Here is a 15,844-nt window from a genome sequence, read left to right on the forward strand (position 1 = left end):
ACAGAAATTAGTCAGGCATGGTGGTGGGCGCCTATAATCGCAGCTACTCAGGAGGCTGAGACAGGAGAATCGCTTGAACCCGGGAAGTGGAGGTTGCAGTGAGCCAAGATCATGCCATTGCAGTACAGTCTGGGCAACAAGTGAAGCTCTGTCTAAAAAAAAAAAGAAAAGAAAAAGAAAAATCTTGTTTTCTTACTCTTGGAATGAAGAAATATGCAAGTACGAAAATTCATGAGCAGATTTGGTAGGTATCTAGCTCTGATTAAATGATTTCTTTGAAATAAGAGTTAGTGAAATCAACCACTTTTTAAGTTACAAAATATTACAATGATCAGTTTTAACCTTACCCCCTGCCCTGAATGAACTAATTGTTTTTCTTAGAGCCAGGTAAGGGCCTGCCATTGGCAAGCTTGCACCTTGAGTTAGGGCTAAGTTGTCATGAGTCAAATGCCAGCCATGTCCTCTGCTGCCCCCCATAGGGGGGCCCAAAGTGCAGGAGTGACAGAGAGGAGCAGAGGCAGATGGCCAGCAGGGAGATGGACTGGCAGGTACCCGTGTCCTCACAGGTATTTACGTGTCATTCCCTCTGGACGGTTTCTGAACTGTGGGAACTCCCCCACATGCATCAATGGGAGAAGAGCCAGGCAGAGACACAGTAAGGAGGGCAAGTTAACCATGTGACCTTAGGGATACTTGGCGAAAAGTAGGCTAACCTCCGTGCACACCCTGGAACAAAATCTTTAAAAGAGAGAGCACAAAAGAGAGAGAGAGAGAACACTTTGCCTGGAATGAGCCCCATTATCAGACACTACGTCTCCCAAATTAGCAGTGCCCTTGGTTTCTGGGCAGGCTGAGTTTCCTGCGCGTTGGAGGGGATAGGATGTAGCGGTGAATAACAGTTAGTAAGACTCCAAAATCAAGTGGGTATGTGTGATTATCTGCCTCTCTCTCCCCCTTACACACACACACACACACGCACACATATTCTCCCTCCCCCTTACACACACACACACATTAAAACACACACACATTCATTGCTCTTAGTATATTTCCTCCCTACCTCCCTAACTTTGACCATTGACAAATTTTTCTTTCTTAAGAAAAGTCTTGAGGCAGTGCACTCGGGTGCAACTCCCTTTCTTGTGATACATCCACGTCTTTGTGAATGATGAATGGCACGTTGTTGACTTGTTAGTAATTCCAACAGACAAAGATGTGGCCTGAGACTGCCCGTCACCCACTCTATGATGGCTTCTTGCAGCCTGTTTTCCTCCCTCCAGGGCTGCCGTTACAGCCTGAGAGGTCCATGGGAATCAGTCTGCGCTGTGAGTCTTTGTGTGGTGCAGATGATGTCAGGGTTAGAAACTGACATTCAATATGAGCTGAGGCCCATGGCCCCAAAAATGTGTGTGAGTTGTAGTTGTCCGAAGATGTGAGATGACAAGAGGCTTGAGTCAAGGAAGGCCAATGGAGAAGAAAGCCTGGAAGGAGAGGAGGAGCCGGGTTGAAGAAGAGAGGAATGGGGAGAACCTTCTGGGTGCGATCACTGCAGAGGAACAGAGGCAGCCGTGGGAAGTGCCTCCGGGGGACAGAGCAGGGAGCATCAGAGAGGAGCTGAAAGTTCTCAGGTATCAAAAGAAGGCAGAAGAAGGAGCAGCAAAAAGGAGAGAAAAGTCAACATAAAAATTTAACACGGGTCCCTTCTGCTGATAGAAGCCTTCCCAGTGCCTATGGTGGCCACCTTCGTAACGTGACCTGAGATCCAAATTCAGAAACAGCCTCTGTTCCCTCCACTCCCAAACTGTTTCTTCTGCTTGCCCTGCATTCATTTCTTGGAAGTTTTTTAAGTGTATAAGAGCCCAGGTTGGCCAGGGAAGGGGCTTAGGGAAGCAAAGGAACCGGAAACCTGTGTCCGCTGAATTGCAGAGCAGGAATAAGGGACTCTGCAGAAAAGAGCATGATAAAGAGCCGCGGATACAAGCGAGGGTAGGGGGAGAGAGAGCTAAGAAGGCAGAGGGTAGTTCTGTTTGATCGTGCACTTGGGGAAGGTGGAGAGAGAAGGGGCCGTGAAGAGATGGAACGGACTAGCAGAGGAGATTTGCGTTGGGAAAAGGAGGCAGAGGGGACAGGAAGGAAGGGACAGAAGAGGAAAGAGCCCGGAAGGGCCAGGGAACCCTGCCTGCCATGGTCCTGCCCCGCTTCCTCCCACACACCCTGATGCACCTGTGACTGCCCTGGCACCTCAGCAGCTTCAGAACAGGGAAAGGAGGAGAACACGGGTTTCACAGGAGGAGAAGCAAGGAGGACCCAGGGAGCTAGGGTGCCCTGTGATTCCCAACCCTGTCCACATGATCGAACCTGGGGGATGACAGCTTATTAGCTCCAACTTGAGTTGACAACAAAGAGCTTCTGGAGCCTTTCAGGCCATTTTGAAACAGGCAGATCTTCTCTGCAGTCATGTCTAATGCAGCGAACAAAACAACAGTGTCCCCTGCAGGTGCAGGGACTTCTGGCCTGAGACAGCAGAATAATCACTCCTGGAGTGGGAATATTGGCTTGTGTGTTGTATGTGGCCATCAGCAGTGTCTCATTTCAGACTTTCTCATGTCTCCAGAATGTCCCGAGGTTACCGAAAAGGCCCCGCTCTCCTTCCACCCGCCTTCTCCTGCTGTTAGAAACCAGCATTTTGCACTATTGTCCCTGCATCCCCACATATCACCCAGAGGCAGCTTTAGGCCCCCTGTCCTGGGCCACCCTTGGCATAACTGTGAGTAGACCCAGGGTGCCCACCACAGCCTCCTTTCCTCAAGGGCAGCTGCCCCCTCGGTGCCCTGCTCACTGTGAGCAAATACATATTTAAAGACATATTCTGCTGCTTCCCAAAGGGACCAGCCACCACCTGCATTCCTCATCCTGGTGGAAACAGTCCGAGTGCTTGCTTTGGGAATCAAAGGTTTCATTCGGTGCAGATGTAGTGATCCTGGCAAAACCCTGGAAACAGAAAATCAGCTGAAGGGGTGTTTGGAGATGAGGAAATGTGCTGGTTATAGCCACATGCATGTCCTGAGGATAATTATTTGTTTACAACATTTCTGTGAACAAAGAACATACAGGGACAGAAATAAGTTAGTTTCCAAGAATCTTGTGATGGGCTCCATTTATCTGCCCCATCGGGTTTCCAGAAGAGGGGAGAATGCTGCTTTGGTTCTCCTCCGTCGACGGCGGAACTACTGAATGGGAAGCTGAGACGGCCGAGCTGAGTGGGCGGAGGAGGGAGGAGGCCCCCCACCTTGCCAGCTTCCCACAGGGTCTCTTCCTCCTCCTCCTGTTTCCTAAGCTTCTCAGCTGGGCTTCAGATGTCAAGGTCTCCTGGCTCCTGTCACTTCACCTTCTCATCTCAGCTGCCACTGGACCATACGCATTTCAGGTTGCTCAGATCTCTCCCACTGCAAAACAAATCAAAGACAAAAAAGTTACCTCTCTCTCAACCCATACCCATGTCCTCCTCTGGTTCTTCCCTTCACAGTCAAATGACTAAAGAAAGAAGCAGCTGGACTCTCCTCTCTGTCCCCTCCCCACTCACTCTTCCGAGTGTCTCCCACAGAGTGGAACGAGTGCTCAGTGCTGAGCTACCCAGCCCCCGGGGGAAGGTATGAGTGTCTTCCCCGTGTTATGCCCCCAGGGGAGGTATGAGTGTCTTCCCCGTGTTATACCCCCAGGGGAAGGTATGAGTGTCTTCCCGTGTTATACCCCCGGGGGAAGGTATGAGTGTCTTCCCCACGTTATACCCCTGGGGGAAGGTATGAGTGTCTTCCCCGCATTATACCCCTGGCGGACGGTATGAGTGTGTTCCCCGTGTTATACCCCCGGGGAAAGGTATGAGTGTCTTCCCTGTGTTATACAGTAGGAGATGGGCTTCGGGAGATTGCATGGTTTCTGCAGTGCCAGGGATGGAGGGCTGTGGTTCCAGGTATTCCTCTCTGCAAGCACCTACTCTTGATGGGGGCTCTGCTGCCCCTGAACCCACTGGCAACTGTACTTGGCCCCCACCATGCAGCAAAACTCTCACCCATCTTACCAGCAGTCTTCTCACCCTGGAATTCACTGGTGCCTGTTTTAGGCTGCCTGGGCTGCCATAGCAAAATACCACAGACTGGGCAGCTTGAACAACAGACGTGTGTATCTCACAGTTCTGGAGGCTGGAAGTCCAAGGTTAAGGCGCCAGCAGGTTGGTTTCTGGTGAGGGCTCACCTCCTATGTAATTTTGGGTGGACACAAACATTCGGTCCATATGCCAATCTCCTCAGGCCTCCTGTGGCAGAATTGGAGGCCGCTCACCCCTCCCTCTTCCTCAGCCCTTGGTCCGCAGGCCCTGGCTGCCCTCTGGCTGCCTCCTGGCCAGTTAGGAGGTCCCCAGGTGCGCAGGCTTGATTGGATATCCCAGTCCCACCCAAGGTCATCTTCTCTTCACTCTCCCTGGGCAACTTAACCTACCACGGCAACTACTGCATCGGCTGCTGCCTCCCAAAACGCGATACACTGAGTGGCGGCTGCAGCCTCCCCAGGAAGCCCGTTAGAAACGCTGACTCGGGACCCAGCCCACACCCTGATCAATCAGAAGCCTCGCGTGGAGGAGATCTGCATATGACTCGTGGGTACGCTGCTGAGACACATTAACCTCGACAACGAGGCTCCCGCATCACATCTCTGTTCCAGACCTCTGACTCGGGTGTCAGACCTGTGTGCTGCTGTCTCCGGGGAGCGCCGAGGGCCCTCAGACACAGTGTGTGCGACTGATCTCATCCACTTCATCCCACATTGGCCCCACGTCCTGCCTGCGACATCAGCACTTTAGGAAAAACGCCATTGTCCCCTCCTCACCAGGACCCTGGCTAGAGGCCTTGTGTCTGCCTGGCGCAGGCAGCATCGCCATCCCCCTGCCTTTGGGATATGTCCCTTCCACCTCCCCATCACCACTGCCCAGTTCAGCCCACCTTAGCTGCTATCTAAAAAACCACATCTGCCTCCAGGGCCTCTTTGCCTCAGCCTCCCCGCCCCACACGTCTTCAATCTGCGCTGGCCACGCTGCCTTCAGGGTGACCTTTCTCAGTGCCAATCAGGTAACTCGTTCCCAATGTGCACCTCTTCCCCTCCCCCTTGCTGTCCCACCTCCTCCTTCCCTCTCACCTCTGGGCCTTTGCAGGTGCTGTTCCCTCTGCTGGGAGCACCTGCCTCCTCCACTGCCTCACAGTTCTCCCGTGCCCTTCCAGCCTCTTCAGCAGCCGGCCTTGGACTCCACAGGAGCGGGCTCCCTCCCATCCCCGTGCATACCCGCGGGGCCCACGGCACTGTCGACGGTTTTCCAGTTTCCTGCCTATGAGTCCCCCCACTCCAAGGGACTTTGAGATGCTTGCAGGTGGCCTGGGACATGGCTGATCCACAATAGAGCCTCGGGAAATATCCGACCCATTGCAAAAGGGACCGTCCCCCACCCCCATGTGGTTTCAAGGCCACTCCTAGGCTGTGAGTGTTTATGTGAAAAGAGTGTTTGCCACGTCGCTCAGGACGCCCATCCTGGCAATGAGCAGCTGCAGCTTCCAGGATTTTCCCTTCTTAAATGCACTTCTGTTAAGCTGTGCATGGAAGAGGTCTGTTCTGTTGAAATATTTTCCAGAGACTTTCATACTAAGGAGGCCTTTAATGTTATAAATATTTAAACCTGCTTTGCAGCCGGTCGCTATGATTACTCAGCTCAGAAAGCATGCACAAAGCCTGCCTCTAGTGGACGATCCCGTGCTATTCATCGGCCTCTCTTAAATGTCTTCGTGATTTCAATTTATCTTTATATAACATATATATGCATATCTTTATATAACATATACAATTTAACTTTTTCTTTTTAAAAATATGTAGAGCTACTTTCTGTTGTGCAATTCTATGAGCTTTAAGACCTGGATAGAGTTGTGTAACCATCACCACAAATTGGGATACGGAACAGCCCCATCACCCCAAAAAATTCCTCCCGCTCTGCTTCCTTCAGGGCAAGCCCTCCCTCCACCCCTAGCCCCTGGCAGCCACAGACCTGTCTTCAGTCTCTGTAGTTTAGCCTTTTCTAGAAGGTCATAAAAATGGCATCAAGCAGCATACAAAGACTAGCTTCAAAGTGGAGAAGACGTTCGGCCTCTACGGCATTTTAATGCCTGCATAGTCTTTAGGGTAATTTTGCTCTAAGAACGATTTTGCTGTTTTGGTGAAATATGTAATACTAGGATAGACTACGGAAGATGTGCTTACTGTGCTCTTACCCTCAATGTCAAAAACCCAACAGACTTTCGTTACCGCATCCCCTCTGTACAGGATCAAAGTGCCCACCCTTAGAAAGTCTGATGAGACGGAGAAGAATGACTCCCGAGGATCAGGAAAGACAGGCTGAGTGAGTGGTGTCCTGGCCTAAAGCCTGTGAGCACTGCGGTTGTCCCTCAGCACCCCTGGGGAGTGGTTACCAGAACCCCCGTGGGTACCAAACTCCACAGATGCTCAAGCGCCTTAGGTAAAATAGTGTAGTATTTCCCTATAACCTACACACATCCTTCCATGTACTTGAAATCACCTCTAGGTTACTTGTAGTACCAAATACAATGTAAATGCTATGTAAAGAGTTGTTCTGCTGTATTGCTTAGGAAATAATGACAAGAAAAATCTGTACATGTTCAGTACAGATGCATCCATCCTTTTCTTCCCGAATCTTTTTGATCCTTGGTTGGTTGAATTTGTGGATACGGATCCCACAATACTCAGAGCCGATTGTAACTCTGAAGGAGGGGGCTTTGGGGCGGGAGCCTACAGGAAGCTGGAGGCAGGGCACTGGGGGCTTGAAAGTGAAAATGTCAGTCATGAGCATGGGAGAAAGGAGAGGAAGGCAGGGGAAGGCACTCCAGATGAAAGAACCCCCTAAGTGCAGGCTGGAGGTGGGATGGCACCATGAGGGCGGGAGAGGGAGGATAGGTGATTCACCTGGAGCAGACAGTATGTGCAGTGGAGGGGCAAGCAGGCAGGCCAAGGTAGGGCTGAAGTGTCTGGGGTTGACCCTTGGTGCCACCATCTTGGAGGGAGCTGAGTGGTTCCAGAGTACAGGCCGATGCCAGGTGACCAGGTGAGGTGCCTTATTGAGACCAGGCACAGTGGTTCATGCCCATAATCCCAGCACTTTAGGAGGCTGAGGCAGGAGGATTGTTTGACCTTGAAAAAAATTGTTCTGTTGAACTTATTGCCTTGAGACAGAAGAGCTTTCCCAGGATGGCCATTTCCTACCTGCCCCCCTCAGCTCCCATCACCTGCCCTTAATGCTCACTAAACATGCTTGTCCAGTCTCATGGTTACAGGAGCCACAGGTTATGGTTTTGGCCCCATAGATGGAGGGAGAAATTTGCTGGAGGGCCTGTGGGAGTCTTTGGCTCTCTTGCAAGAGGGACACAGAGTTGGCCCTTCTCTTCCCCACTGTCCTTGCCTTCATGAAGCTGTGCTGCCCAGGCTGTCGGGGCGGGACACAGAGCCCAGCCGCTGATGGCACCATCCATGTGTTGCCTTCCATCCCTGTTCTCTGGATTTGCTAAGCCAGAAGAATTAGCCCGATTTGTCTAAGCGGCTGCCCATCGGGTTTCCCCTTACTTGCCACTAAATGAGTCCTGAGTGGCTTTGCTCGTGCTGTTTCCTCCACCTGGATCTCCTTCTGTACCTTGTCCAGTTGGTGATCTCTTCCATCCAGAAATTTAACTTCAGTCTGAGTGAGCACTTCCCTAGATACCCCAGGCATCAAACACAATCACTGCTTACAGGGCCGTGTCCCTTATCGCGGAGCTGTGAGCCCCTCACGAGCAGGAACTGCTCCTTCTCTTTGCACATGGAAGATCATAAATGATCAGCAAATATTTGTTGGATAAATGAAAGAACAAACGAATTCCATAGAAACAAGCGAGGGAAAAATGGGAAATCATTTCATCAATTCTTGCTAAGTCATCGGCTTTCTTCCTTCACTAAAGGACGTGCAAGAGAGTTGAGGATCTTGAGGCTGACAAGCGGAGAGGTGCTTCTTGTTGTATTTATTATCAAAGCTTCGCCATTAATCCCTGCAGGGTCAGTGAGCACATGTCAGCTCTGCACTCAGTCCTGCTGCACTTAGGTGGACTCTGACCAGAGGTCAAAGGTTATCAGCTCACTCATTTTGTCTGACCAACGCCGTGGGTGGCTGCTTTCATCCTGACTTGAGCTAAATTGGATGATCTGCCTGGAGACTTAGAACCTTTTTGCTCCCCCTGCCATTCCCATTGCCTTTGCCTTGATCTGGACTCTTCTCTCCTCTTGCCGGGACTAATGCTGCCACTTCCCACCTGTCCTTCCCTCCTGTGCATCCCTCACAGCCTGCAGCTAAGCATGGTTCTGGGCAAGACACAGCTTAATGCAAAATATTATACCTCTGCTTGAAGACCCAATGTGCATATTGCCTATTGATTTTTGTTCTCGATCCCCAACTTCCCATGCCCCAAAATAGCATCCTAGGACCATAGAAATGGAATCGACCTTTCTAAAATGATTCTGCCCATCTCCCACTTCACAGACGAAGAAGGTGAAGTCCAGGAAGTTGACGTTGCCTCATTCAAAATCATGTGACTCATTAGCAGTAAGTCAAGCCTGTAGCCCAGCTTGTCACCAGGGCTGTTTTCTTCATTATATCACCATGTATCTTCCTCTTCACTGCCTGCGTGACTATATCTCGGCAGTCGATGGATACAGCACAACATTGCCAGCTTGCCATGTACAAGGGGGATCTGTTTCAGATATTCCATGGAGACACTGGCTGGAGGATTGCAGGAGAGTCCCAGGAGGCAGGACTGCCAGTGGCACCGGGCTTCGCAGCCATGCACCTGTAGCCCTCAGGCAGCACTGTCCATTGTCATACGAGTGTGGCAGGTGTGAGGCATCGCATCTGCTCACCCCGGTAATAATGCACAGCAGCTACAGGCAGATTTCGGGCCAGAGAGCCACCGAGTGAGCCTTGCAGCCTCTGCTGCCAGCATGGGCTCATTCCTTCAACACTGGTGGGGAGAGACATGCTGTCATCAGGCCCAAGAAATACTGCCTTCCCCATCCTGTCCCTGGTCACTGGGTGCCCGCAGAGTGTCCCAGAGGAGGGAGGGAGGGACCCTCCACTGGTTCAGATGGCCTGTTCTCAGAGACGCAGCAATGGACCCTCGTGAATTCTTAACTGATAATCATGGGAAGGAGACTGGCTCTCCTGGATTCCCTCATGATTCCTCTGAGTGACAATGTGATGTTGGCCGGCTGTGTCTTCTTCAGAATATCATATACACTTGAGGTCTCCAGGAGCCTCCAATTACATTATTTTCCTGGCTCAGACAGTGACAAGTAATTCTTATCCTGGATTCCTCATTACTGAGACTTTTCTTGCCTTTTTTGTTAGCTTATGATTTATTCTAGGACTTCCTCCAACAGGTTATACTTAACTGTCTACCTCAGTCTCAGGAAGTTTTAAAAATGTTCAGCTAAATAAAAGAGGTAGATTCTCCCTGGAAACCAAATACCCATGGGCCTCACTGAATTAATAATTTATGTATTTCTAAAAAAAGGTTTTATTAATTAAATCAAAATTTCATTGTAATTTTAAAATAATCTTGTGGTCTTTCTCCATGTGTCTGAAGCTAGTAATCACCCTTATTGTCCTGTGAATTCTGATGTGCAGTTACCTGCTAGCTTGGTAGATAAACATTTTCTCTATTAATGAGCAGGAGGCTTATTAAACTGTGATAGATTAGACTATTCTTTCAAGGCCGTTGATCAGTGGAAAAACAGAATCTGGATGCTAAAAACTGTGCCCATGTGAATTAATTTACCCCCATCTTTTCCTGAGCCATCACCTGAGTATTTGTTCCTAGGTTTGTTGGCTGCATTTGCTTAATTTTTATCTTGTGATTTCATTGAGAGGTGTAGCTGAGTGGGTGTACTTACAGCTTCTATTCCTGTTAGAAATATCATTTGGAAACCCGATCACACCCTTCACAAGTATGCTTGTGAGGCATACTAATTCAATACCATTTGAGCAGGTGCCTCCTAACACTGCCCTCCTCAACCTTTCTCAGCATGAATGTATGCTTTCTCATGTGCTGATTTCAATATAATCTTTGGTTCACAGTAACAGAGAATTTTGTTTGAAAAAATGCAGGGATTGAAGGGATATTGACATGTACCTAGTCACCATCTATCACTCCATCTCAGGAGGAAGTGTTCCTTGCTCTCGTGATTTTGTCCTGGTGACACAGAATTCATCCTTGTAGACCACTTACTTTCTGCCCAGGCTGGGCAGTTCTGGCTTTTGCAAAGTTCTTCATCAGCTAATTTAAGTCTACTTTTTAAAACTTCCCATCTGCTGAATCTCATTCCACCTTTTATGTCGCTGTGTCCGCTGCGCTTTCTGCAATGATGGAAATGGTCACAGCTGCGCTGGCCAAGATGGTAGCACTACCCACGCGTGGCTCTTGAGCACGGGGAATGTGGCTGGTCTGACAGAGGAACTCAATATGTAGTTTTCTTTCATTGTAATCAACTTAAAATTACATAGGCCATATGTAGCTAGTGACTACCCTATTGGGCAGTACAGTTCTAAAGCAATGCTGAATACTTAACGACCTTCAGATATTTGCAGACAGCTCTCCTATCCACATCTTGAGCCTTCTTTGGCCCAGCTGAACAAGAGTTTCAGATCATGCCTCCAGACTCCTTTCCGTCTCCAGACTTCGTAACAGCATGGTCACCCTTCATTCACCTCCTTAGATATCTGAAGTAATGATGGAAGTAATCGACTGAGTAAATTAGTGAATGAATACGTGATTTTAATTCTTCACATAAACCTCATCCTAGCGAATCCTCTTGTCTTCTTTATAAGCTGAGGTTTCTGGTTTTATGACTGTGGGTGAGAAGAGGGGATGCAGAGGATAGGACCAAGCAAGGTTGTGTTTTCTTCAATAACCACATCCCCACCTGTTTCCCAGTTGGGAAAAACACAAACCGATTTGCTCTCAGGTGCCACTGGCTTATTACGAGAAGATGTACAAAGCAAGGCAGACGACCCTGCAGTGATAGCAGGGATGGTCACTTGTTTGGCAGAATGGCTCAGGGGAGCATCTCTAGCCATTCCAATTCCAAGAAAGCACCTTGGGGTAGAGTTGATGCGAAATCAACCTGTAAATCGAAATCTATTTTCTATTATTCAAAAATTACAACCTGGTCTTCTGAAACTTATTTTTTTTTTATGCTGTTACATCTCCTACAGCCTTACACATAATTTCTGGTATCTTTTTAGAACCTCTCAGTATTGTAACATTTAATGCGTTCTCAGCAGTGGGTATGGTCCGTGTTATGTTTGCATTTGAAGTAGAAGAGCTAAGCTTAAAAAATATGCGTTTGTTTACTAATAAGGTAGATACTATTTTTTTGTTGGTGTTGTTTGATATGGAGTTTAGCTCTTGTTGCCCAGGCTGGAGTGCAATGGCTCGATCTTGGCTCACCGCAACCTCCACCTCCCGGGTTCAAACGATTCTCCTGCCTCAGCCTCCCGAGTAGCTGGGATTACAGGCATGTGCCACCACACCGGGCTAATTTTGTCTGTTTAGTAGAGACGGGGTTTCTCCATGTTGGTCACGCTGGTCTCGAACTCCCGACCTCAGGTGATCCGCCCACCTTGGCCTCCCAAAGTGCTGAAATTACAAGCGTGAGCCACCACGCCCAGCTGATACTATTTTTTACTCAAACCAAAAAATATATTCTGCGAGTGATTATTGACTATCCACTGTATCTCAGCCCATAATGATGGCCTCGACAAGGAATGAGATGGCCACAGTCAGTGTCACCCACTGGACGACAGTGATGGGCGTGGTGAACCAAGAAGTGTGGACATGGCACTGTGCTGGGATACAGTAGTGAGGGAAGCAAGCTTAGACTAGGGAGCAAAATCAACCTGTGATGAGTCGTGCCTTCCTTTAAGCATCTTGGCATTTGTTGTTGGCATTGAGGTTATAGACCGGTGGTGCAAAGACGAGGCCACAAGGGCCATTGGAGAAGAGGGAGGAGAACCCAGTGACTAGAAACTGGAAGGACAGCCACACGTTTCCCCCTCTGATTCTTTAATTCACCCACGACATATGCCCATGGTGAGTTCTTAAATGGCAGGCTTTTGGTACTGGAAATGAGCTCTTGCTAGAGATTTAAGACGGAGTCAAATCATGGGTCTAGCCCTAATGATGGTAACTGATGGTGAGGATGAGAGTTGCGACGGTGCTGGTGGTCATGAGGAGGATGAGGACGATGAAGAAGAAAACAGCAGTAACAAGGACGATGATGAAAACCTGCTAATTACCGTGCTGATGCCAGGGATAATTATGGTAGTGATAATGATCATGATCCGAGGAGGACTTACTGTCATTATTTCTCAGTGGCTTCTCTTTGGGAAGAGAGTGAGATAATTAGAGTGTGGAAGGAGACAGGAACAGGGAGTGTGCAGCTCCTCAGATCCATGGGTCCCGCCCAGCTGCACGCTGGGAGTGAAACTATCAAGATTAAGAGCTATGCTGTTTCAGCAGCATTTCCACTGTCTAAATATAAACAGCCTCAGGCCCTGATCCAGCAGAGGAGACCACAGCTGCCAAATGCATCACCAGCTGCAGGCCCTGGCTGGGTTTCTTTAGGGGAAAAGGCCGTCCTGCCATGGACAGGTTCCAAAAGGCATGAGCCTGCGAATAGAATTTGAGATTCAAGGAATGCTAGACTGTGCCTCTGTGTTCAGGGTCACAGAGCGTCTGAAGGGAAAAGGATGAGGACATGGGTGCCATGCCTCTAGGGCCTGTGCTCTCCGCTGGTACAGACAAGGGCCTGGTGAGATGGTAGAACAAGGGCGGCTACTGCAGTGGTGCCACCTATATAGGAAGACAGGAATCTAGTGGGGATGGGCAGGGGCCAGGCTCCCTTTGCTCTTGCAGGCACCCAGCTCCGGTGGCCCCTCAGTCCCAGCTACAGATGGACTTTGAGATCTGATGACAGGATCTGCTGTTATCCCACCTCTGGATCAACAGCGCCATCATCGGTGCCCCAACTAGCCAGCAGGTGTGGGCCAGATAAGGCTTGACTGGTCCACATGTCTTTTCTGGCTTAAGACACTGCTTATCTTGACTCAGGGAGAGAAGGAAATGGAAGAAGAAGAAGAAGAAGATGCATTTAAAACATATTACCAAACGAATGCCATGAACACATGAAATGTCAGCCTTTTGATTCCCTCCTGCCAGGACGCATCCATTTATCCAGTGCTGACTTACTCAGCCCTGAACATGCACCAGGCGCCCTCGCAGGCACAGGGAATACTGTGGTGGACAGAGCCGGGGAAGCCCCTGCGCTCGTGGATCTTACATCCTGCTGGAAAGACCGCACATAAATAGATGTGTTTATCATGTGTCAGGCAGGACACGTGCTCTACAGGAAAGTGACGTAAGGTAAAGGACAGGGAGCAAAAGGGAGTGTCTGGGGGAGGACGGCAGGGACAGCATGGAAGCAGTGGCCCAGCAGATGCAGGACAAGGTCCTGTGATCCGAGGAGGGGTCTCAGGGTGGAGGGACAGGGAGCAGGCCAGCATGGCTACAGTGCATGATGTCCAGGATGAGCAAACGGAGTGATGTTTGGACATGTCATCTGGGAAAACTGCACACACGGGCAGGCTCACAGCCACTTTTCCCCAGCGGATCTTGCTTCCTCTGTTACCAAACCACCCTCAATACAGCCTTGCAAACTGAGCAACAGAGGAGGGGGAACACAGCTAACACCCCATTTGGCAGGCTGGCTGAAGGCTGTTGAAGAAAGAGCAGAAACACCTGGTAATCCTCGCAGGCACCACCCATGCTGAGGCCAGAGCTGTCACGGGGCAAGCAGGAGGCTGGAATGGAGCTGAGATGGGAAGGAGCACAGGCCATCAGCTTCCCAGGCCCCATGTTAATTGTGTAATATCATCACGGCAGGGTAGGATGCCCTGTGAGGGCACCTGACGGGTGTTCATCACATTCATCAGCATTGCCCTACCAATGACCGTATTTATATCAGGCATAAATGCAGTTTCCCGCACTCTGTGAGAACGGGGGATTAAGAGCTCCGGTCCAGCTAGATTCTGATTTCCTTGGCAGGAGGAAGGCAGAACACCACACATCTTGACTGAATAATCATGCATTTTGCATGGTTAATAATTCTGAGAGCAGGAAAGCTGCCTTCCTAGGATCACAGAGAGCTGACTTTCTTTTCTACGAATCTTTGAAAAACCAAACAGATGGGATTTTACCTTAAGAGTTAGATTGCACTCTCACATTGTGCTGTTCCAATTATGAATTGGTCTCACTTAGATGTTGGACTACTGATTATCAGCTCTGGCAAGCTCTTTATTCAGAATCTTAGGACATGCACATTAAAAGAAAAAATCCTCTCTTTGACCTGGTTGCCACCAATGTGTATGTAAATAGGATGAAAAAAATGCATCACGTACTCAGAAGAACGGGCTTCAACCCTGGAGCCCCAGTCCTTCCACCAGCTGTGGAGCAGGGGGAGCTCCTGGCTGCAAGAACCTGAGCCCTTTCCACATGCGTGGCTCTGTTCTAGGCACTCGGGGGAGCTCAAACAGAAAGAGAGTAAACCTCCTGCTGTTCAATCAGAGACCCAAGTCATACTCACAAATGATCAAGCTAGTGAACTGGATGGCATTTTCACAGCTAGATCATGTATTGCAGTTATAGATTGTCACCATAAAGCTTTTGAGAGCAATTTAATAGTTAATAACATCCTAATTATATGATATGAGTAATCTGTGCTCTGAAAGCGGCCTACACATAGGCAGAAGAACCATGAGGAGCTCTCGAAGAAAATGTGCCATATATTCAGGCACCTGGGGAGTGATTTTAGAAATCGCGACCTTCCAAGGAATTGATTTAGGTTGTTCTTTAAAGGATCACTCTAGGAGTCCGGTCATTCTTATGGGTTCTCTGGTCTGGATGATCTTCATGGAGGATCTTCTAATCTTGCACTATTAGAAAGGGCAGCTAAGTGGATTATGGATGGAAACTTTCACGTTGTAAAAACACACCACCAGAAGTCGACCATTCTAATTTTGCCCACGTATTAATGCTATTTCCAAAACTGCACAACAGCTCATGGGTGTAGGTGTTTAGGGGTCTATATTCCTTGCTAGATTCAAGCTCCTTGAAGGTAGGGAATATGTCTTATTCATTACTGTATCCTCAGTTTCTTGCCCCATTGTGCAAGCTAAATAAACAATGAATGAATCAATGATGAATAAAAGGAAATTAGTTAAATTCCCCTTAGATAGCAATAATTGTCCTTCTCACTCCAGGTTATCTACAGCAAGATACCATTTGGGTTATTGAATTCCTAGGCTGTTCCTTGCCTCTCTGATTCTTTGCCATCTAATCATATCCACTCTTGTGTTTTTTTTTTTAACTTCTTAATATACATACCTGATTCCCACCTTTAAGTATCCTAAAGGAACACAATGCCTTATCTTGCTTCCCCTCCGCCCTTGGCACACACCACCTACCACAACGTTGAACTTACAGTAAACGATCAAGGACAAGTTTTGGACTAATGCAGTTGGATGAAATGGCTCTGTGGCTTTCAAGCAGAATTCTAGATCTGACCTAAACCAGACCCAGACCCTGCCTGGATGTCAGGACTTCCCTGTCTCTAGAGAGGCAGTGTGAACAGAGACACAATGCCCGGCAGATTGTTC

General features: G+C 48.9%; 1 protein-coding gene across 5 annotated transcripts in view; it reads left to right on the plus strand.

Moving 5' to 3' along the window:
• The window catches only part of DPP6 (dipeptidyl peptidase like 6), a 1,054,804-nt gene that overhangs the window by 723,500 nt on the left and 315,460 nt on the right, over positions 1-15,844 (plus strand). Inside the window, exon 6 of one of the 5 annotated variants that reach the window (XM_032753184.2) lies at positions 8,615-9,719. The exons of 3 other annotated variants lie outside the window; for them this stretch is intronic. In XM_032753184.2, the coding sequence (XP_032609075.1) occupies positions 8,615-9,049 (435 nt within the window). In that variant the 3' untranslated portion in view covers positions 9,050-9,719. Of the gene's footprint in view, positions 1-8,132; positions 9,720-15,844 lie in introns of those variants that run through there. One more of the 5 variants, XM_032753186.2, reaches the window with a different exon arrangement.

This window comes from Hylobates moloch, unplaced genomic scaffold, assembly GCF_009828535.3.
Source record: "Hylobates moloch isolate HMO894 unplaced genomic scaffold, HMol_V3 SCAFFOLD_1, whole genome shotgun sequence".
In the NCBI taxonomy this organism is placed as follows: Eukaryota; Metazoa; Chordata; class Mammalia; order Primates; family Hylobatidae; genus Hylobates; species Hylobates moloch.